The sequence below is a fragment of the Rhodnius prolixus genome, unplaced genomic scaffold (assembly GCF_049639745.1).
Source record: "Rhodnius prolixus isolate KJV_2025 unplaced genomic scaffold, Rpr scaffold_3, whole genome shotgun sequence".
Taxonomy (NCBI): domain Eukaryota; kingdom Metazoa; phylum Arthropoda; class Insecta; order Hemiptera; family Reduviidae; genus Rhodnius; species Rhodnius prolixus.
The window spans coordinates 26,422,200-26,445,512 of record NW_027411603.1 but is presented as its reverse complement, the minus strand read 5'-3'; the positions used below and the strand labels follow the sequence as shown (position 1 = coordinate 26,445,512).

Sequence of the window (23,313 nt, the reverse complement as noted above, 5' to 3'; positions counted from 1 at the left end):
TCGAAATTTAGTTTGTACACCTTCAATCATTTTAATGTAATTTTTTATACTAAGGAGAATTTTAAGAGTGGACGAGGAGCGGCGGAGATCCCGGGTTCGAATCCAGCTGCTGGCCTTTCTTCTCTTCCCAGCTAAGAAGCTGTAAGAACAGCTCACTGTCGGGAATGAACAATATCACAAAAGAACACTGTCTGGAGGCCGATAGTAAGCTAAAAAAGGCCCGGTAACCTCAGATGTTGACACGCCTTAAATTTAAAAGAAAAAAATATGAAACTATTAAAATCAGCTGAGTTAAGTGGTAGTAGATTGGCTCCGAAAGTGATACTACTAAGTGATACGTTTTGCTGGTATTGACCTACAGTTGTGCCGGTCCTTTCGTGGTCGAAGGATACATCAAATTTAACTTCTGTCTCTTTCCTATTTTACATTTACTGCTTAAAACAATTCCATTTAAAAAAAAAGTCATTTTTCTTACAAAGGGTGCCTCATGACGTACGTTTGAAGTGATAAACTCAAAACGTAATATCTGCATAATGCATTATTACTTGCTACTATGAGATAACAGAATAAGGAAAAATATTAAAATTTTAAATCTAAATTAAACAGAATTTTCAATGTTAACTGTAATTGTACACTTAAACGTTTAAAATTAACACTTAAAACAGTAATAAATCATTGCAACAACTTCTGACATCTCATTATTTTGCTTTTTATCAAAATGCATGTCAGCCGATATTCCGAGTATTCAACTTATCAGCAATTTGTTCTCCTAACAGAAATACTTCACCACAAGTACTCTTCTTCTTAACAACAGTACATAAACATAAACTACATAAAACAAATTAATTATGGTTATCTTGAGCTGTTGCCTGTGAGTGTCTTCTGTTGTTACGAACTTAATTATTATTATTACTATTATTCAGTTGTTATTCGTTCAGCCTTATTGCTGACTTTATTTTTATTATTATATGTCATTTTAAATTAACTTAATAAATATCTATAACTTAACCTGCCTTTGATATCCATATCGTCATATTTGACAGGTTTGATTTGTTAAAGGGCAAAAATTGGTTGCTGGTTTGTCCAGAGTAAAAGGTAATTTGCATACTCCAGTTCAGATTATTCTAACGAGTTTACATCTGAAGAAATAACTACTTCCACTCATTCTCTTACTTGGAGATCCATTGTAAATTTAAAATATTAATACCATATCTTTGTTAAAATGTTTTTTGCATTTTGCACCAGCAGTCCAAAGCTTTACCACTTTTTAGTATCCATGTAAGTCCTTCTACGCTTACAAAGAGCATGTATTAAAAATAAAAAGGCTTATGGCAGTCTATAAAAACCCACAAAAACCGTCTGGCCGTTTTTCCAGATCAGTATGGAGCTTATTCCCTTTCTTTGCATCTTGAGAGATGCTATCATTCAGGTATCACTAGGACAAGGTCTGATGTTTAAAATTAAAGAGTGTAAATGTCCCTCTGTCCAAAGGCCAGTGTTGCATCCTCAATACTGCATTATGATCAGCACTGATCATTTCGTATTGATTTGATTGCAGATCGAAAAAGATTTTTCTGAGAACTGAGTATGATATCCTGTTGACAGTGGATTCTGTAGAGATGAAGTGCCCAAAAATGATACTATTTCAGCCCGTACAGCTTGATCTTTCCTCCTGTGTTGATTACTGTGTTAAAATTTTCTTAATTTTGCAAAAGTAGACTATCGCGATCCTGTGCTATTCTATTCTCTTCCGGTTGCAGGAAACTAACCCAGTCCTCATCCCAATAATGATTTTTAGAAAGATACTATGAATAGATTGAAAGCCTTGCAAAGATCCCTCACAAGCAAGGAGCCGCCGATCCCTGTCTTTTCCGGAATAAGCCTCAGTATAGTTGCACAGCAATTTTGCTTGATCTCTACACTTCACTGCCATCTAAGGCATTTCTTCGAAATATTTGCTACAACATTCCAGACTCACAAAATAATAGCGCGATAATTTGCCTTACTATGACAAATTCAGGGTTTTAGTTTTACTCATCCTAGTTAAATTTTTCTATTTTAATGTTCAAGGTTCAAAATAAACTGTAATAGCAAAGGAACTTACTACCATGTAGAAAAATAGAAAGATAAAGGCCAGCCACTTTCGCAAGTACCTAGTTTTCTGGAAGAATTTTTCTTATCTTTTGTAAGAATACTACGTTAAGTTTAAAGAAAATTGAGAGAAGCCGTTTTTGAAGAAAAACAAGCCAATAAGTTGCATTTTCTAGAAAAAATGGAGCAAGAAATGAGCATCCCCTTCAAATCAAATGATTATTCCTACAAGTGTACCTTGTCAGATTTGAGTGAATAAATAAGCATCAAAAGAACATTTTCTTATTCATTAAATAAATTTATTCTAACATTTTCTTGTTTTAAACCTGCAAAACAAAAGTATTGCAGGAGTTTAACTATTTACATAATTTATTAGTACAGCAGAGAACACAATAAGTAAACAATAATATTAATAAGAGAAAAACAAAAGTAATATCAACATACTCAATCTAAAAATAAATAATTATTTATTGATAATTATAATTTACAGAACAAAATAACGCACCTCGCAATTAGCTTAATGAAGATCCAGTCATTTTATTTATTTTTGTTAAAGAGGCTGAACATTTCAGCGATTTTTACATATTTAAATTAATATTTCACATATTTGAGTTTAACTTTTTATAGTTAAAATTCTAGAAAATTAACAATGGTAAAGAAACAAAAAAAATCAAATATCAATGCTGAAAGTGAATTTCGTTGGGTCAATTCTAAAAATAAATTTTCCAGATGTGCATAACGTGTCAGAATATCAAAACAAAGTTCATGCAAGAGAAAATTATGATCACAAAATATAAAATAAGAAAACAATAAAAACAAGGGTTATTAATTATATAAATGCTATGACAGTAATTATTTAAATTAATTCATTATTCTTTTGTCGAACTAGATACAATTTTTAACACAGCAGATATGGATAACCCATATATTCGTAAAATATTCCAACATTAAAATACAATTAGTATTGTTCATTAGAGTAGTCAAGACGATATTCAAATTTACAACGATCTAGATTTCGTTCAAGCTTTAAGAAAAATTAATGTTTCAATTCTAAAAACACTCCTTGGCAGGCAGACACATATTTTCCAATAATTTCCCTAGAAAATTCGGCCATTGATTTGCTGTTTAGCTGATGGGTGGCAAATAATTTCCACACTTTGGAAAACCAGGAGGCGGCGAAGGCATTTCATGAAGCTCGCCAACTTGAAGAATAGCGGCCATGCCCATGTCAAGATGCAGAGTGAAGTGGCAATGGAAGATCCAAAATCCTGTGCAATAAGAGTAAATAATCAATAAAAGACTTAGCTGTCGATTCAGAAAGAGAAAAAAAAAGTGAAATGGTAATGAAAACGTTAAAGCACTTTTCTTTTTAATTTCAAATTCATATTTTTAAGTAGATTTAAATATTATGAAAAACGAATTCTACTTCGCTCTAAAGTTAATTTATTTTAAGAGAAGACTAAACTTAAGTAGTGAATAAGGAAAAAATGTGCTCTCAGTCAGATTTTCAAATTTATATTTCGTCTAAAAATACAGTTAACTGGAGAGAGACCTGTCACTGAAGTTCTGTAAGTGTTTTATGTTATTAGGTTCTTGATAAATAATATTTTCTTTTCTTTTATTTATTTATATTTAATTTATCAATTTTAAAACAGGTAATAAAATAAAAATCCTTTACACACAATTTAAGACCCATAACTTTATAGTGTAAAAAACAAAAAAAAATATTTATTTTTTTTTATGGGCTTTACCCGACTACCAACTGAAAAGTCGTGGACGGAGACGTGTAGCATAAATTCTTTATATAAGTTTATCATATTTCCCATCTTAAAATCCAAGGCCAAGGCTGGAAATAGAATCGAACCCAACACAAATTAGCTTTGCGAGCCTCGCCTCTAACCGCTCGGCTTCCTGGCGCTTTAATTGTACAGTCAAATGAGAGGCTTCGCGCTGAATCTATTCCCTATTATTCCGAGATGCTCCACCACCCTCCCATTAGCACTGGTTTTACTACCAATAAAAATAACCCAACTTTGTTTTTCAATAATTAAAATAGGTTTTCTAAAACATGTTCTCTAAGTATGGAAGTCACAGGATGTCCGATCACGCGTCCAATCTTGATTTTAAAGGGAGAAAGTTCGAGCCATATTGAACCTTGGAAGAAAGAAAAGACCGCAAGAAATAGTATTAGGATTCGCAAGTAAGTGGAATAGAACTTCAGCCTTCTCTTTGTAGCAAAACAGCTGCCTTAACCTTTTCAAAACAGAAACAAAAAACTGCATTTAAATCTTTAGCACTTTCGGTTTAACGATTCAAGTTTACCTGGATTATCTGCGTGAAATCGCAAGACTGCATATCCTCCTGACGGTACACCAATGCTATCTTTCAAAACGGCTGTCGATTTATTTTCCATTGCACCTGAGTCCAACCATCTATTTAGCTCTTCGATTCCTTGATGCAGCATCCCATTTTTAAAAGTTCCTTCTTTCAGCAGATAGAAGTTATAGCCGTGAAGGTGAAATGGATGCGTAAGTCCATTTTTGGATGGCATAGCTGCAATATTTTAATATCCCAAATGATTTAATTAAAATCAAAATTTATTAGAATTTATGATTTTAAGAGGAACACATGTTGCCTAGGTTTGAAGAAATTCGATAGAAAAGAAGGGCTGAGTTTTCAGTTATTTATTTTATTTTTTGTGAGTAATCAATTTGCGAAATTCATAATATTCTAAGTGTTAAAGTAAAGTACAATTAGTAACCGTAAAATAATTTTGGGATAATGTCGTACGATAATCTGACAGAACAATACTTTCAGTCTGTGTGAGAAAACGGTTAGCATTTCAGAACCCCTATTACAATAAACCTAAATTTTTATTGATAAACAATATTTATGTTTTTTGTTCTTATGGTGAGTAAGGTACTTTAAATAACATTATTACTTAGAATATGTGTGCTCCAGGAGCGATTCTAAAGGTTGACTAAAGGATAGGGATAAAGATGGTATAATTACCTGAATCCACAACAATAACATCAACAACTGAGTGAAGTGGTACTTTGTAGATACTAGTGCATTTACAGTTCTCTCGCTCTGTATAACATTCTTTTTTACAAAACGCACTGTTAGGAATCTCGTTATACTGACTCAATAATGGCATTGGTGCAAATGTATTTGTAATCGAATTAATCTGAGCTCTCACCAGTAGTGGATGAGCTGGCTCTGTAAATCAATAAATAATTTTAAAAAAGTACATTTAAAGATAACATTTTTTGTTTTAACAAAAGAGAATACCTACCAAAATATGGTGAATAAGAGCCATTGTTATTAAATAATTCATTTTTTGAGTAAAAATAGAAACCAAATTGTAAAATCAGTCTAACACTGCCAGGGCCATGCACTATATGAGAAGGTGCCTGATAAGGTGAGGTGAGTTTACTGACACACATCTCTTCCTCTTTTTCACAAGTTGGATTTGTAGGGTTCAGTACCTACAACAATAATTTTAAATAAAAATTAATTACATTTACTAGTTCATTCGAAACAATATAAAAACAAATAATTATAAATATGTACTTAGCAATCTGTCACTTATCCACTTATTTACTATCCAATTGTTTTTTTTTTTTTTATTTGATATTACAAGAGCAAAATTTTGAAGTAATTCAGCTGATTAGGGGAAGGATTGGTATAGCGGTTATGAAACTCGGATTTCTAATTGGGAGATCCAAGTTCAAATTCTGTAGCACTTTTTATTTGTTAGAAAAAAATGTATTAGTATACCCGTACACTTAAATGATTGGATGTTCAGTTTCTCCTGAAGAAATAAGCGATTACTATTTATCAAAGTGCGCATTAATAATTAAGCAAGGAAGAAATTTCCCAGAAGTAGTAGTCCTTTTATGGGATTTAATAACATTAACCACTCATATTCACTCAAGCAAATCATGGGGCCATTGGCTATATGAGGATCGTCAGGAATTGATCAGGAAGAGAGGCGACAGAACTCTGGGTAGTTTCTCCCGTCATTAAAGGATTCTTGTATGAAAATAAGTGTGAAATTTCTCAAAAAATTTGAAGTTTTGTCGGATGAATATTGAGATCATTATGATACGACACACATAGAAGCGATCATCAACGATTGTGCAAAGGATTATTGATTGATAGGTTTGAATTCTTAAGAAGTTTGGAATGCTTGGAAGAACCCCAAAGTTCCATTGGTCCATATTGGTTTATTGATTTTTACTGTGAAGTAAAACAAGAGACGTTCGATCTCTTATACTAGTCTTGACCTATAGTCCAATAGCCTTTTGAGATTTCTTTATCGTGTGCTCTTTTCTTATTGTTTAAGTTGAGTGTTCTAAGTTGGTCTTTTGTCAATGAACTACAGCGGACGGTTGTAGCTGACGACAGCAGAGTCCACTTCGCCTTGTTTTTAATAAAAACCCTGTTTTATTTTTTGTGGTCTCATTATTTGTTTTTCATTCTAATTATGGTACATGGTTTATAAGAAAAATACAAGTTGCACCAAACAGCTTGATACTCTAATGTAAGCCTTTCAGTAAATTTCAGCCATAGATAAATAATACAATAAGAACTACTGGGACTCTTTCTGCTTTTCTCGTCAGGCAGAGAAATACATTCTTAGTTTCTCCACAGCAGAACTACTTAAATGTGTTAGGCACTATTAATTTAACAATGTGTAATTTATTGAGTTGTCTATTAATTTAACATCCTTCCTTAAGTTCCCTTCAAGGATGATATCTAGCCTATTAAGACGAAACATTTTTGCCAGTTTTAACAGATCGGCTGTCTGAAGTCCTCCAACACAGGAGATTGTGGACATATGGCCTTAATTCTAAGAAACCACTACTAATTGCCACATGTAAAGTTTTCTTATATACTCCACGTAAAATTTTCGTTTTTAGGGAAACTTAAACATGGAAATAATAATGATAAACTATAGGAAAAGGATTATCTCAGTGATTAGCGTACAGGTTCCCACAAAAAGATTCTAAGTGTTTCCAATCCAGCTGCCGGACCGTAGATTTTCTTTACTTAGAAACTTCTTACAGCTCACGTCCGGAGGTATCGATGTTATCTGAAACAAGAGAACACTGTCCGGAGACCAGAGGACACTCAAAAAAGCTCTGGCAGCCAGATGTTGACGCGCCTTAAATTAAAAATAATAATAGTTGTAAGACGAGAAATATAAATAAAATGAAAACACAAGGATATTTAACGAAGAAAAATTAATACGCACCACACTTTTTTCTTCTTTCGGCAAGACATTAGACGATGGATTGCCATTGCTTCCATCATACTTCAGCACAGCCAATTGCATCGCGTCGCTGCAGGAACCTTGCCCTTGTACCAATATCCAGTACGAATTTACTTTATTATTTGCTTCAATTATTACATCAAATCGGTCTCCTGCCAATTATAATGCAAGATATTAACATTTTAAGTGTGTGCATTTTTGATACATTTTTAGAGATGTAAGTATTAAGTTGAACAGTTTTTAAATTACAACCCTTATACAACTGTCATACCGGACAGTTTTAATATAAAAAGTCTACAAAAATTATTATTATATGATAATGAACATCAAGCCTATTGTGTCAATGGGTAATAGTATAGTTTAGATGGTCCTTTTAGTTCTTACTATTGAATCAAGAGAAGACTTTGCTTTGCAGAATAAACTTGAAACAGAGCGTTTCATTGCACTGTGATTCTTGTATTCTTTAATATTAAACAAAAAAGTTTAATTTTTAAGAGAAAAGAGTTATGAGTTTGTTAGCGCGATCGATTAGTGGGAGCTACACTGAGGGATTCAAGTTCACTAGACTACAACCAATAATGTTAAACAATTATGTAACTTACCGCTATTAAAGGATACCACATCAACAATGGTGGGTGAAACTGGACTGGGGCCGTCAGCATTGATCACGGTCATCTTGTGGCCCTGTACGATCAGTTTCACCGTGCAAGCCATGCATGTACTTGAAATCAACCTAAATCTATACCTCTTGCCAGGCTTCACAGTGAACACACTAAGTGGAAGCTGTTTTGGGCGTTGCGCTTGTAAAATTAAACGCTGTGGATCAGTAGTGTCCTGCAACATGATAAAATCATTATAATATTTTGAGGAGTTTTATTTGAGGAATTACTATAATGTAAATAATTGACTATCAATTACTAGAGGCTTTTCTAAAAGGGTTTCATGAAGTCTAAGTGACACTTTATTGGTGAAATAATTGAAAAATTATAAAATTAATTAAATAATTTTATACATATTAGTTCTTTCAGTGTGGTCAGCCAGTTAACTGCATGTTGACTTGACCCAAGCACAGCTACAAGAGGTAAATATGAACGAAGAACTTTCTTATTAAAGTCAAAGGGGTAAAATATAAATTGAACTCCGAATATAGGTCCCTTTTATGTCTCACTAAATGAAACACCTTTTGCATTTCTTGCTGAAAATATCCTCCAATTAAGATCAAAATTGCTACACCAATGTATCTCTTCACAAACAATTTCTCAAATACAGTAGCAAATACTTTTAGGTTCCTTAAGTCATTAAATTATTTTGACTATAGAATAAATTAAGTGTAAAATCACTCTCGATATTCCCATTGCTTACTTTATTAAAACTGTCCGGTAGGACAGTTGTATAAGGGTTGATCATCAAAAACTGCACGAAAAAGCGTAACGTTGAAAAACACCCAACTTTGACAATTTTTTCTCTTTTTCTATAAAAGATAAAATTCCCAAATTTTCTTTATAATATAGGGCAAATCCTCCTTTATGACTGTAATTTTTTTGCAACAACCTAGATCTGATAGATTTTGAGAAAAAAGTTGCCGAAAATGTGCAAAAACGGCATTTTCAAAAATTGTTCTTGTTGTTACCTTTTTTGTAAACAACGTAGCGCCTAAAAGCGTGAACCGATTTTCATGAATGAGGTATCAATCGAGTCGGAATGTTATGTAGATGTGCCTTTTGGGGGGTCTCGACGCTGTACATGGAAAGGGAGAGGAGTTAGCCCCCTTTATGTAAGGCCCCCTCCAAAATTATTATCATTAATTACTCTGTAAATCTTAGCCCGATTTTGATAAAATTTGGTAGGATGACAGGGTTAGGGCTCCCCTACGTAACATTAAAGCGACGATCTGCTCTTACACTTGTGAAGGGGAAGTATAGCAATCGTTTTAAATTATCGAAACGTGAACCGATTTTCATGAATGAAGTGTCATTCGAATCGAAATTTTGTACAGATTTGCACTTTTAAAGTCTCGACGCTGTGCCTCATAAGGAGGGGAGTTTGCCCCATCCAAGTTAGGCCCTTTCTAAAACTATTATTACCAATATTTCTATAACGCTTAGTCCGATTTTGATAAAATGTAGCAAGAAGAAGTGGTTAAAGCTCCTCTACCATCATGCTCTTACACCTACTAAGAGGAAGTACTGCAATCGTTAAAATTATCAATGAGTGAACCGATTTACATCAATGAATTGTCGTTCGATTCAAAATCTTTGCCTCTTCGCCTTTTAGGGAGAAGTACTGTAATCGCAGTTTATTTTTCTAACTCCTCTTAAAGGGAAGTACTGAAATCGCAGTTTAATTTTGCTATTTACGTACAAATTACCTTCCTATTTTATTCAAAACGCTTTCTCAAAAAAATTGTTATTGAGGATGGTTTGGGGACCGCAACTATAATCATTCTTTAAAAAGATCTCTCCAGTGGTAGTAACTCCGACTTAACACCTTTTCAGGTTATAATGATAAAATTAAAATTTATTATTCCCAATTTTAAAAAAATCTGTAAAGCAGATTATACATTTTATCATAATTATAACAAAAAAATAAAATATTATGAATGAACAAAGGGAAGGGATTGGCTATGCGGTTAGCGTATTGGATTCCCACGTGGAGGTTCCGGGTTCGAATCCAGCTGCTGACCCTTAGATTTTCTCTTTCTGAGAGCTTCTTACAGCTCACTGTCCGGGTGATGGACAGTGTTGTCTGTAACGAGAGAACACTATCCGGAGGCCGGCAGTGCACTGAAAAAAGCTCCGGGCGCCAATAACCTTAGATGTTGACGCGACTTAAATCATAAAAAAAAAAGAAAAAGAAAATGAATGAACTGGCCAGCATAAGGGCCTGTGAAACATCTAATAAATTCAAAAAAATATTAATGAAAATTAATGTAGTAAAATTACTTAAAATAATATCAATGAAGTATGAATGAAATGTTGGGTACTTGCTGATTTGTGTACCTTTTGGCGTTTAATCAACCCTTATACTTAACTTTTTAAGCTGTAAGTTTTTGTTAAAGAGTATATATCATATTCTAACTTAAAAAAATAAATCATTAATAAAATAAATGTAAACAATCAGACTATGATAATCTGTTTGAATAATTCCTAATATTTAAATATTTGCAACTTGTTATCTGTAAATATTGTATTTTCTTTTATTTTTACTTTTTAAATTATTATTTGCAACTTCAATCTATCCTGTAATAGTTTAACAATTTACTTCAATTATCAGAAAGCAAATTTTATTTACTTTTTATTTTTATTACTAGTTTCCAGTAGAATAATTGTCCATTCAACAATGAGAGGAAGAGCTCAGTGGTAGAATGGCCTACAGACCAGGCTCTTTTAAAGCCCAACTGACCGCCATTAGATTTTCCTTAGATTTATATGGACACCAATGAACGTTACATGCTGAAGATTCACTTTAAATACAGAAAAAAAAATATTTCAGGCTTCTCCTAAAGATAACCTAAATGGATCAAGTCACACCAGCTGACTCTCTTCAGGCTTTCTTGCAATTCCCATCCGACCATGACTTCCTGGATACATTGTTGCAAGTCCTGCCTTGGTCTGTCTCTGTTCCTGTCAAACAATGAATGCCATCTCAAGCACTTCGTGGGCTATTTGCAATCAGCAGTTACGAAGAGATTGCCTGTGCCATGCTTTAGTTCCTTCTGATGTACACGAGGTCCAATATCATACCTTACTCCCAGATTTATACTTTCTGACCTTAAACACCGATTTTCGATCCACGAGTAGAACCATTCGGAAGATTTCAACTTTTGAGCTCGCCGCTTAGTGGTGGTCCCATCCTAACTTGCGTATAGGAATATACTCTACGCCAGAATACAAATATATGTACAAATTCATTCCACTTTTAACTGTGTAATCACTTCATCCTTCTTGATCTATAAATTCCTAAAGCACTAACAACCAAACTGGAGGACCTCAAAACGATATTTCCGTTGGAACCTCAAAATCGATAGTCTGTAGGAAAACATTACCTTCTCTAACTTATTTCAGAAACAGAAAATAAAAAATGAACTTACCTCTGAAGATTTAATGCCTCGGCCGTTGATTAGAAGGCTTTTTGGTAAGCTGCCTTCTCTCTTCAAGCCTGGAATTAGCGAATCTGCAGTGGTATGTGTCCAGTCTTGAATAAAAATCTCGTGTTCAAATAGATCATAGTCGTAAAGGTGGGCATATGGTTCTGCTGCCAAAACATCTCTGACAACAATAGGGCCAGTTAATCCGTCTATTTTCTGCACACCTGTGAGCAGTTGCTTATTAGATAAGTTTATATATAAAAAAAGGCAAACAAAAATAAGAAAGAAGTTAAATAAGTTCATATAATTTTTAGAAATCAAAGTTGTTTATAACCTGAATGTGAATGATAGAAAAAACTGCCAGCATCTTCAGCGTAGAAAATGTATCGAAAAGTTGACATAGGAAGAATTGGGCATTGAGTAACATAGGGTACTCCATCAGAATATTGTGTGCCTTTCTGTCTAAAACCATGCCAATGCACCGATGTAGAGCGATGGCCATCCATATTAATTACATCTACCACAATCTTGTCTCCAACGCATACCTAGAGAAAATTATGGAAACTTTACCCAGTAAAAATCTTCTCTTTTTTTTGACAAATTAGTAGATTTACCTTGAGTTCTCAACAACAAAGAGTAAGACAGCTTCATTGAAATTAAAATAAATTTAGTCTTTAGTAATACTTATTCAGCAGCAGCAACACTATTAAAATCTGTGTTTTCTCTTTAATTAAGCGAACACTGTTGTTTTAATTAAAAAATATATTCATATATTTATGGTTGAGACTCAATTTCGATGGTAAAATACGGTATGTAATTGGTGTGACTACTGCAGAAAGTGACATTTGTGTAGAATATTGAGACTTGAGTCCCGACGTCGAGAGTTGTAATCGAATCCAATTTTACAACAGTCACACGCAATAAATAATTTTACAATATAACTATGGCTAACTAAACATTTTGTTTTTTACCCGTAAAGGAGACCCAGGTAATCTCCTGTTGAATACAAATATTCCTTTTTCAAAACCATCAGCCGTGATGCACTGAGGATCCCAACAAGCTGTTATATTTTCCGGACAGTTTCCACAAGCTCTGAAAAGAAGGATTCATTTTTATAGTTTTTTGATAATTTAGCAACTTGACAATTGAAAAAAATATTCCTTAGAACTCTGAAATGATGGTTTGTTTCTCTTAGTAAATCGCGCCACACTACTCTTTGCCAATGTTCGAACTTGGGAGGTATTAGCTAACAACGCGTATAACGTACAAAAAAATTTAATTGACAATCTAAATTACAATGAATTGTTTAATTGCTCCAATTAAATCTAAATTACAATAAATTGTTTAATTGCTCCAATTAATCAATGATTCTGAAATGAATTCCTCACAATAAACAAGTTTTTTTAATCACTATTCCACCAATAATAATAATTATTATTATTCATATTATTATTATGCTGTACCCATCCTAGTACCAGACTGTTTTCTGTAAAAATAATGCAAACAAGTACCATATTTTCCTGCCAGCATTAAACAACTTTATTAAGACAACTATAGCCCAACTAATTTAACTTTCATATTGAGGAGGCATTTATATTACTTATTGTTACCTACCCTGGAGCAACTGGTTCGGCAAAATAAAGTTCTGCTGGAATAAGTGCCGGGGATTAAGGGGAACGAAACACCCGATGAACTCGCCAGGAACGGAGCTAACACTCCTTTCATTGGCCCGGAACCTACCCTGGGGATCACCAAGAGTGATCTCCAAGGGGTTCGTAGTGCTCTAGGAGACTGGATCTGGAAAGAACATGAAAAAATCTGGGTGATGTGTTCTGGGGTCAAACACAGTAAGACTATGATGTGTAAACAAAGAACCGAAGTGACTCTATGTTTGGGCAGAAATCAGATTGCTCTGGTTACAGGCCTATTCACGAGGAATGGTAGGTTCAGGAAGCATCTGCTCAAGGTGGGGCTTATTAGCGCGGAATCGTTGTGCAGACTGTGTCAGGAAGAGGAGGAAACGGCCTCTTACTTGTTGTTTGATTGCGTTGCAATCGACTGGTTGCGCTAGGAAACCTTTGGAACTTTGAGACCAAAGGAGATAGTAGCGCAAAAATTTTCAATCTTAAAATGTAAGAAATTAAATTGCTTTCATTTTTTAGTGTCCGTTAGATAGACTCCTCCGACGATCGATTGATAATGGATGAAATCTTTATTATTAAATGGAATAATGGAAAATTATTAGTCCTGTTTCCTCCACTATCATTGTCATTTTGTTAAGGTATTGTAACTGCATGTTTCATATATTATCATATTTTTATTGTAATATCATCCTTATTATTATTATTACTTATTTCTTTTCAATTGTAAATTCGACTCCACCAACGGTCAGTGCCGTCTTTATAAAGTATTTTTTTTTTTTTTTTCATTTTTCCTTTTTTGTTATAGAACGAATAATAGTTATTTTATTTATTATCTTTTATTTAATATAAAATAATTATGCTTTTTTACAAGTGTATAAAAATTGTTAAAAAAAGGAGTTTTCTGTGTTCAAGTTTGATTATTTTTTTTGTATTGTATATATTTGTACTAAATTATAATAAAGATAATAAAAAAATTTAAAAAAATGTACGTGTTTGTAGTAATCTCGGATCGTAAATACTTGAACATTAAAAAGTTGGAAAAATTTTAAAATTTAGACTCATAGAAAGTAACATAATTTATGTTTTCCCTTTGGAATGTACGAGTATTCAATATAAAGTAGTTAAACAAAATTAAACAAAATAAAAATTCCTAATGAAATTAGGTAAAAAATAATATCAGAAATTATGTAAGAAAATAAAAACCAATTAAAAAAATATATGAATTAGTTTAATTGAAGTTAAATATCAATTTTAAATGATATTGATATATTGTACAATGTTATTAAGATATGAATTGGTTTAATTGAAGTATATAAATTTTAAATGTTATTGAGATATAATAAAATGAAGTACTAATTTATAAGGACGCCCGGATAATATTCGAAAAGGCAACCGTCGTAAAAAAAATAAGAAGCTAAAAAATCACGAATTTCTCTTACTGTTGTTCTTTAGTAGAGTAAAAGAAATGGTACCAAAAATCTTTTAAGAAGAAAAAGAAGTATATCATATCAACTTTGTCACATTATCCTTCGTTTGAGACGCCCGCAAACTTCTAAAACTTTTACTGTTTTTAACGAGATGATTTTCTTTCAAAATTGAAAAGAAATTTCTATGTCAACTAATTGCTAAAACTTACGATCCCATTGTTGAATAAGGTTCTACATGAAGTTTGTAATAGCATGTCAAAGGTTTGCCATCACACTTTCTAGCACATTTTGTTTCTCCATCCACTGGTTCCTGTTCTTTTATCGACCTTTTATTTCTCATTTCTCCATCATTTCTCATTCTTGAATTGATAGATGTTTGTGCAGTAAACTGTACTAAAAAGCCTGAAAAATCAAAGATTATGAAACAGTCTTACTTTCTTTTATCACAATGCAGGCACCAAATTAGCTGAGCGGTTAGAGGTGTTGTTACTGGATTCGATTCCCGGTCTAGCCCTTTGACTTTACAAATTAAAATGGGTAATATGAGAAACTTATAATAAAGTGCGTTTGCATATCGCTTCTGTCGATGACACCTAATTTAGTAGTTAGATGTAAAGCCAACCACAAATTTTTTTGCAAAACTTTAGTTATATCAGAATCCAATAAATATGCAAATAAAATTTAGTATTTTTTTATAATTACATTTGTACAGAAATCAGATGAGTGATAATTAATGAGATGTACCCACATTAATTAAAGAGAAAAATAATAATTTTTTGCCAACCTAAATAATTTTCAATACCAAACTCTTGAGCTTTACTTCATTATTTCAATTAGGAAGCTAACATTTTAATTACTAATGTTTTGAGAATATTCATTTTTCTTATTTTACTTATCTTCACAAAACTATTTGTTACAATACTAAATATATAGATAATAATAAACGGAATAACTAATATGTAAAAACAGATAAGGTAAAAAACTCTAAAATTTCAGGGTCAGAAAATGATTGTTTTCCTCATATCCAACACTTTTACAATTTACATTTCATTCAAAACCAATCATTCATTAACAGAAATCAATCAAATTTAATTCCTCTTCACATTCTCCTACTGCTGCAAAGAGATAACATCTTGGTATTCACCCTGGTGTTATCAGGTAAACCTCCAACCTACTGGATTGATTTTATTTTCGGTATAGCTTTTTTTCTGCTATTGTGATGTCTAGTTTTAAGTTAACTGTTTGTCCAACAATAGTGATTTCTCCAATGTTTCGTAGATGACATTTTTATGGTGATTCAGGAGCGGATACGATGCCGATGTGGTACAACTCGTATCTTTCTATTAACTTTTCTTCCTTTACCTTCCCTAAAAGAAGCGGAAAAATATACTGTAGTTCATCGATATTTTTGATTATAGTGAAACAATTATTGACCAATAGCCAAAACCTTAAATTCGACACTAATTGGAATGCACGCTTAAACAGAAATAAAAAGAGTTATGCAAAAAGCAAAGCAGACGTTGCGGAAGAGGAATTACTAAACACTGTTGGAAGATCTGGTGCCTTAGACCCAAAATGAACTCTCGATTTTTTTACAATAATAGTGATACCCGTCATAAGCTTTGGAGTTTTGATGGATGCTCCATCTTCAGTGCTAGAAGCACCTGCTTATTTCACGTGTCAATTGAAACGAGATCTTCAGAAATTTACAATCGTCTTGGGCCACATGGTTACAATACTATAAATGGTATAGTTGAAATGGAATCTACAAAACTAAAAAGGCATTAAATGTACTGAGATTAAATGGAAAAAAATTACATACTGATTCACACTGTAGCATCAAGAGCACTCAAGACTTTCATCGTGAACAAATCAAAGAATATCCTGTAGGAAAGTTGCATGATTGATTGAAGATAACGTGTAAATAGAAAGTGAGTACGAGATGGAGACATTATTCTACTTTTTCAGAAATACTCAAAAATATGAATTTGATCAAATGATTTTATTTTGCTTGGATAATTTAATTAAAAAACAAACAAAAAATTAAGATTTTAAGATCCCAGAATCTCTGAACATTGACCTTCCTGCAGAACTCTGTGGTTCGTTTTGATGAATAAATATCAGAATTTAATGAAGATGTCTTCATTAAAGCTGTCTTTAGCTTTCATATGTGGAGGACAATTTGAGAGAGAAGCTTTACAAATCTCACATTGAATAAAAGCTAATTCCAGTTTTTCATTTAAACAAAAGGAGTAATAAGGAATATAATAAAAATATTCCCTGTATTAATTATATCCTGGATCAGAAAGACGATTCTGGTTGAATTCTATATTTCACATTTTTGTCATTTACAGCTAGCTTTGAGCGAATAGATTAAGTAAATGTATAGTTTCAACATATACACCAAAAATGGTTGTATGCTGCATCAGAGGACCTAAGTACGATTGCTCATATACCCAAGGACGAAATTTCATTTTGTTGTCGATTAAAATTATAAAAATAAAACCAAATTTATTAAAAATAAATTGAATAATAGTTATTATCAAATGTTTATTTTAACCATGTTAACATAAAGAAGAGAGAGAAAAAAAATAAGATTATGATCAATTGTGAATTATATTAAATATGGAAAAATAGCCGAATTCTGTGCGGAAGCAAAGACACTCGATGGCTAAAAATATCTAGTCTTCCTAACACCTTCGGCATTTTTTCCAACAACCCAAACGCTTGGCAATGCCACAGGGAGCTTCGAAATTGGAATACTCCTTTCTGTTCAGCACCTAGACAGTTTTTTTTGTTTCTTTTCAGCTCAATTTAGCCGTATATAAGTAACGTTCATTACCAGTTGTGGTAAATATCGTCTATCTCAGCGTTTCCCAAAGTGTGGGTCGCGACCCGGCACCGGGTCGCAGAAAAATTCAGCTGGGTCGTGGCAAAAATTGTAAAAACCCAAAAAAATCTATAACATTTTGCTCTAAATTTAATATTTTTCGAAACTTTTTCAAGTACTGCAGGTGGCAACCCTTTATCACCGTTTCCTACCGGACCGTTTAAATTCGGATGCTCTAATTGGCTGAGTTCGATTCGTCATTCAGTGCCTTCTGTCGATATTGAAAAGGAAGAAATGCTTAATCTTAGTGAACAAGAAGCTGATAATTTAATTGAAATTTCATGCGACACCGATCTTAAAAAAGTGTTAGAAACTGTACCACTAATTAATTTTTGGTTGCGCTGTCAAAAGGAATATCCAAGCGTAAGCGAAAAAGCGATACAATTTTTAATGCCTTTTGTCACTCTTATACGTGTGAAACTGCGTTCTCAGCCTTGGTGTACCTAAAAAATAAGTATCGAAACAGATTGGTCGAGCCTAATTTGAGAATAAAATTAACATCATTAAATCCTAATTTGAGATTACTATGTGATGAAAAACAACAACATCCTTCGCACTAAGGTCAAAATATGTAAAACAAAATTTACTTTATTTACTCTAAGTTTTAAATGAAGATAATGGATTGTCTGTAATTACTTATGTTTTTTTATATATAATTATTTTGCAATTTTTGTGTATGAAATAAACAAACAAATAACTTGAATTTTGATTTTTATTAAAAAATAAAATTTGTTTTGTAAATGTTTTTTTATAAGGTGGGTCGCGAAAAAATTTAAGATCTCGTACCGGGCCGCGGTTAAAAAAGTTTGGGAAACGCTGGTCTATCTAGTTAACAGGAATTAACTTTAACAATTACAAGTCTGAAAAAATAAAATAACTAACCTTCTATTAAAAATCGTCCTAAAGTGAACATGAATAGCATTACATACCACAAGTATTTGAAACGCAGTACATTGGTTTTTAAAAAATGGTTGTAGCTTACTGATTTAAAAGAAAAAAAAAATGGAGACAGGAATACCAATATTTATTGAATAATTTCTCGCATTTCGTTAGATAACGAAGTATTTTCATACTCGTAATAATACAATTGAATAATACAATAGTTATTAACAAATTAATCCATGTTAACATAAAGAATAGAGAGGGAAAAAATAAGATTATGATCAATTAGGAATTACATTAAATATGGACAATTTTAATTATGTCTGGAGTATGTTTCCCAAAAACAGTTTATTTTCTAATGGGTCACAAAAAAAATTATTTGACAATAAAAAGTTTCATACATTTGATACAATTGGAACTTTAGAGTTCAAAGAGTAAGCAAAACGAAAGCTTCTACTTTTTTTTTACATCAGTGTTTTATCCGACCAAGAGTGATTACTTTGGCTTTGCTAAGACAAAGTAAACAACAATAAAACAATTTCAACTTTCATGGCATTAATTAAATACATCAACGCAGAGGGTAATTTAATGTAAATACCACTTTTATGGAAGCAAATAAATTTGTTTGCACCTAACCACGTAGTATGTATGACATTGCAACAGTAATCTTTCCATTCAGTTTTTCTGTTGCGTACAACGACATTTTAATCAATTATTTGAGACGATGGTTTTCAAGCATAAAACGTTGCGCATCAGAAATTGCATCTTAAGTTACTATAATTATTTAATAAACTTCTTACATGTACGAGGAATATGGATATTATCTTTCTAGAACTGATCAAATAAAGTTCATATGGTATCGTAGTAAATGCCAAAATAACTTCTTTTTTTCAAGATTCATTTTGTCAGAGTCTCCTGGGTTAAATTTTTAGAACAGAGTAAACCTTATCATTTAAATGAGAAGGTTAGCCTGACATTTGAGCAAACCTGTCTTTTTTATGCAAGAGAAGGATTCAATAAAAGTGGATGATGGGTGCCAGGTTCCAGAAATCTAAATTAAAGAATAGAAGGATAAAAATAAAAACCTTCAGAAGACGGTAGGAAGCGATGAATGGAAAATTTATGGGAGAACTTAGGTGGATTATGGGAAAAGAGATAAGCATGCAAAGAACTGCTGTGAAAGTTTAGAGAACTTTGAAGCTTCTAAGATGCTTACCGCCTATTGAAACATCATACTAACTAGCATTAAAGAAGAGGATGGTAACTTACCGTCGGTTCAGTAATGAGGATCTTTCAGAAAGGTTGTTCATGTATGTAGTTGGAAGGTTCTCTCGGAAAAGGTTATTTGTTATTTGTTATGTAAAACATTAATTGATATTCTAAACATCAGCACACATAGATTTTTAGGAAATAACAAAATCTATTGAGAGCAGTTATATTAACTGTAACTATAAATTTTGGGGTGTCCGTTTTCATTTAAGACAATTTTCACATTTTCCATTTGTAAGAGGCCAGTAAGAGTACATTACAACAGCATTACAAAATATTCCATAGGCAGTCCGCCATCATTAACATTTCCTAACTATCCCTGTGAAGAGTGCTCTAAGTTTCTGGCTAAGATTTTTAAATGTATTATCTATCGTTTTTTTCTCCTTTTCGAATTCTTCTACTTTGCAAAAAAAACGAGACTCAGATCTTAGAATTCTCTTAAAGCCAATTTCCCAGACAAATAAAGCAAGATATATATTTACAGACAATGTTTTAAAATATCTTTTGATTATTTTATTTGTATCTTACGTTTGTGAAAAGGGAGCGATAGAAAATTAGCTGTAAAAAGGATAGTTCAAGTGGTTAAACTTGAAAAATACATGTGTGATATTGTAATAAAATAAAACGTCGATGGAAGATGGAAGTGAGAATTAGCCACGTACGTCATAAGTCGTGGAACTTGAAAGAGTCTTCTTCAATTTAAACAACAATAGTTTCAAGGTGCACATTTCTTTTGTTTTTATGTTTCAAGATTTTAAATGAAAAGTTGTTTAATTATTTATTTTATTTTTATCAAAATATTTTTTTTTTTTAAGAAGAAAAGAAATCTAGAAGAGAGATTAGCATGCTTGGGAATATGGGTAGGTGTTCTAATCATGGCCCTAGATTTTATTGCAATACGACGGGCGTCTAGATGACATGCAGAGGAACGTGATGTTAATAAAGATTAGAAAAACAATAACATATTCAATGAAATAAAAAACAATAAAAGACGCTAATGATCGAGGCAGACGATGCATCAAATAAATAAATAATCATGATGATTACAGTCTAAAATTCCAGTTCAGCCCTTGAGTCCTTAATTTTTGAGATTGTATTAGCAGGATCACTGTGCTGCATTAACCTTAAATTGCGAGATCTATCAAGACTTTTACATAATATAGATTGCGCTAACTGAGAAAGAGAAATAACGCAACGAATTTATGAATCTAAATACCAAATTAGTTTGAGTACTTTCTTGTCGAATATCAAAACATGGTGGTGATTCTCATCCAAAATCCAATTCCATCTGCTGTTAATCCAAAAAGTACCATGAAAATTTGTAAAGGAAGTCCTAAACAGAATTATTAAAAAGCTCCTAGTAATTGGCATTAATTGCAAACAGTGCATTTTGTAAATTACTTTGCCGACAATTCCGAAATCGGTTTTGGAATAGCTATTTAATTGAATAGTCTTAAGCAACTTTCAGTTTTATTTTTGATGGTTTAAATGCTCAGAACGGATATTTTAACTTTCTTTGATTAAAGATAAAAAAAATTGTAGCCATTGAACTTGTTATTACAAGGTTATAAAAATTATTTATGTTTACATTGATTTCAAAAGTTGAATTGACAATACAAAATTGGCACTTAACAATTATAATATTACCGATTCTTTTGTTCTTTTTAAATTTTTGTTTACACAAACTATAAATAAAATGCTATCTATTTTTACAAAAGAGGAAAAGCACGGAAATAAATAAAAACAGGAATAAATATTAATTTTACCATCTTACGATATTTAGTTTCAATAGCTACATAATTTTTTGTGACTCTTAATTTAATAATTTCAAAAATGCAAGTAGTTTAATGTTGCAAGTGGAGATAGAAAGTAAAAATTTAAAATTAAAATTAAGGCTATTTAAAAAAAAAAAAAAAAAAAGATAAGGGTTTGAGTAACTACTAAGAATCTAAAAGAGAGGACACAGATCGCTGGAAGACCATTGTCCTACGGCCATTACAGTCTTAGCAAAGTACAGAAAACTTTTTACAGAGTTTTTTCCTCCTAACATTCAACTAGTTAATAAAAAGGTTATGTTTTTTTTTTAGACGGGAGAAATCATCGACTCTAAGAGCATTCTAAAAACGAAAATTTGTTGGAAAATATTTCAAATTAATGAAATTAGTTTCGTGTTTAATGTAATAGAAGGTTTTAGGAAACATCTTTGGAAAGGCACTTGAGGAAGCAGCGACATTAAAAAATAATTATTTAGGATGACCACTTCAGAAAATACCACTTAACCTAACATCTTCAAACTTGTTTAAGAAAAATGTTTAATTTTGCTCTCTGAAAAAAAAACTAGAGGAGGCGCCTCAAAAATGTATTGTGCTGCAGGTGTTTTCTTGCAAGAGTGCTGTAGTTTGCCATCGGTGGCTAAATGGACAGCTCTCTCACTATATTTTTTTGATACCATTTATTTTCAACTCATTCAATTACAACAAAGGAAATCGAAGGTGATATATCTAACTTTTACCATTAGCTTTATAATTTAAAAAATAAGAATAAAAGTAAAGGGATAGCTCAGTTGATAGCGCGGTGCACTAGTAAGCCACGGTATTCCATTACCTTAAATTTATTTATTTTTGCTTATTCTGGAAGCAGAGAGAGTAGATGAAATTCTCTACTGTAAATAAAATTAGAATTGATGAAGAATCTACCGCCAATTTGTACTCCTTAATCCCAACTAAGGGTTTAGGAAAAAATATCTAACGCAAGTATTGATAATTAGAAGCATGTTGTCTTTTCATTTAAAACCGTATATGAATATGCCCTTATAAAGAAGGATGTAACTTCACAAATTAATAATAATTTTATTTACCTATTAGTAAGATGTTGGTTAGTAACTTCTTAAGCACAGATTCCATATTGCTACGATAAATGACTAAAAAAAAAAAAAGATATTGCAATCACGATTATTACTAAGCGGTAGAGTTGAGCATGCCCGAATGAACTGTCAACACTTAGTGTCTCCTTTTTATGTTTAAGAATGAGAGTTATCAGTAAGCGATAAGAAGTTTTCTTTCTTTTTGGTCATTTTTTGCACTTAGCTTTGGTGGCAATAATTTGAGCTTTCTTTCTTTATAATGATTTAGTAATTTGCAAAGTTTGTTTACACGTTTTTTTCTCTAGTAAACTATTTATGTGCCTATCGTCACAAGAGTTATATTAAATTCTTCGGAGGAAGTTTTTGATTTTGTGACTGCTATTACTGCGTAGCAAAACATAAATTCATTATGAGTTGCAAATTCGCTAGTCAATTTCTAAAGCTCAGTGATAACTGGAATAGCTTTATTAATTTGATAGTATAAAAAATAATTGAAGAATGAAATGATACACTTCACTTATTATTTATTTTAAAAATGCTATATGAGAAATTACGAAGAAATCGAGAATATCAGGAAGTTTAGATAAAGAAGTCGACCAATATTTAGGTTGATTAGGTGAGATGCTGCTGTAGTTTTTGGATATCAGGACGTTAATAATAGGATTATTATGGGGTACCTGACCTCTTGGATTCGTAGTGCCACATCCCCACTGCTGGTGCTTTGCATTGCAAACTCCCCCGGAGAGGAACCTTGGACCGAGGGTGTCAAAAAAGGAAGTAAAGCGCTCTTGAGATATTGATTTTTTTGGTGGGCAGTATACAGCTGCAAGACTGATCTTGTATGGAAGAGCAGTTAAGGAACTGATAACTATAAGTATCAATC

The 23,313-nt window shown here is 32.2% G+C and overlaps 1 protein-coding gene across 2 annotated transcripts; it reads right to left on the bottom strand.

The window, feature by feature from the left end:
- Positions 1-2,541: 2,541 nt before the first annotated feature.
- On the bottom strand, positions 2,542-22,575 carry LOC141452197 (uncharacterized). Of its 2 annotated transcripts, none has more exons than XM_074124117.1 (11): positions 22,425-22,575; positions 14,736-14,928; positions 12,428-12,548; positions 11,791-12,001; positions 11,460-11,680; positions 7,972-8,203; positions 7,352-7,521; positions 5,387-5,579; positions 5,104-5,310; positions 4,414-4,644; positions 2,542-3,359 (listed from the first exon to the last, which is right to left on the bottom strand). In XM_074124117.1, the coding sequence occupies exons 1-11, from the start codon at positions 22,468-22,470 to the stop codon at positions 3,217-3,219; spliced, it is 1,968 nt and encodes a 655-aa protein (XP_073980218.1). In that variant the 5' UTR covers positions 22,471-22,575; the 3' UTR covers positions 2,542-3,216. The 2 variants fall into 2 exon arrangements, with proteins under 2 accessions (XP_073980218.1, XP_073980219.1); XM_074124118.1 differs by lacking the exon at positions 22,425-22,575 and adding an exon at positions 19,568-19,707.
- Positions 22,576-23,313: the final 738 nt, after the last annotated feature.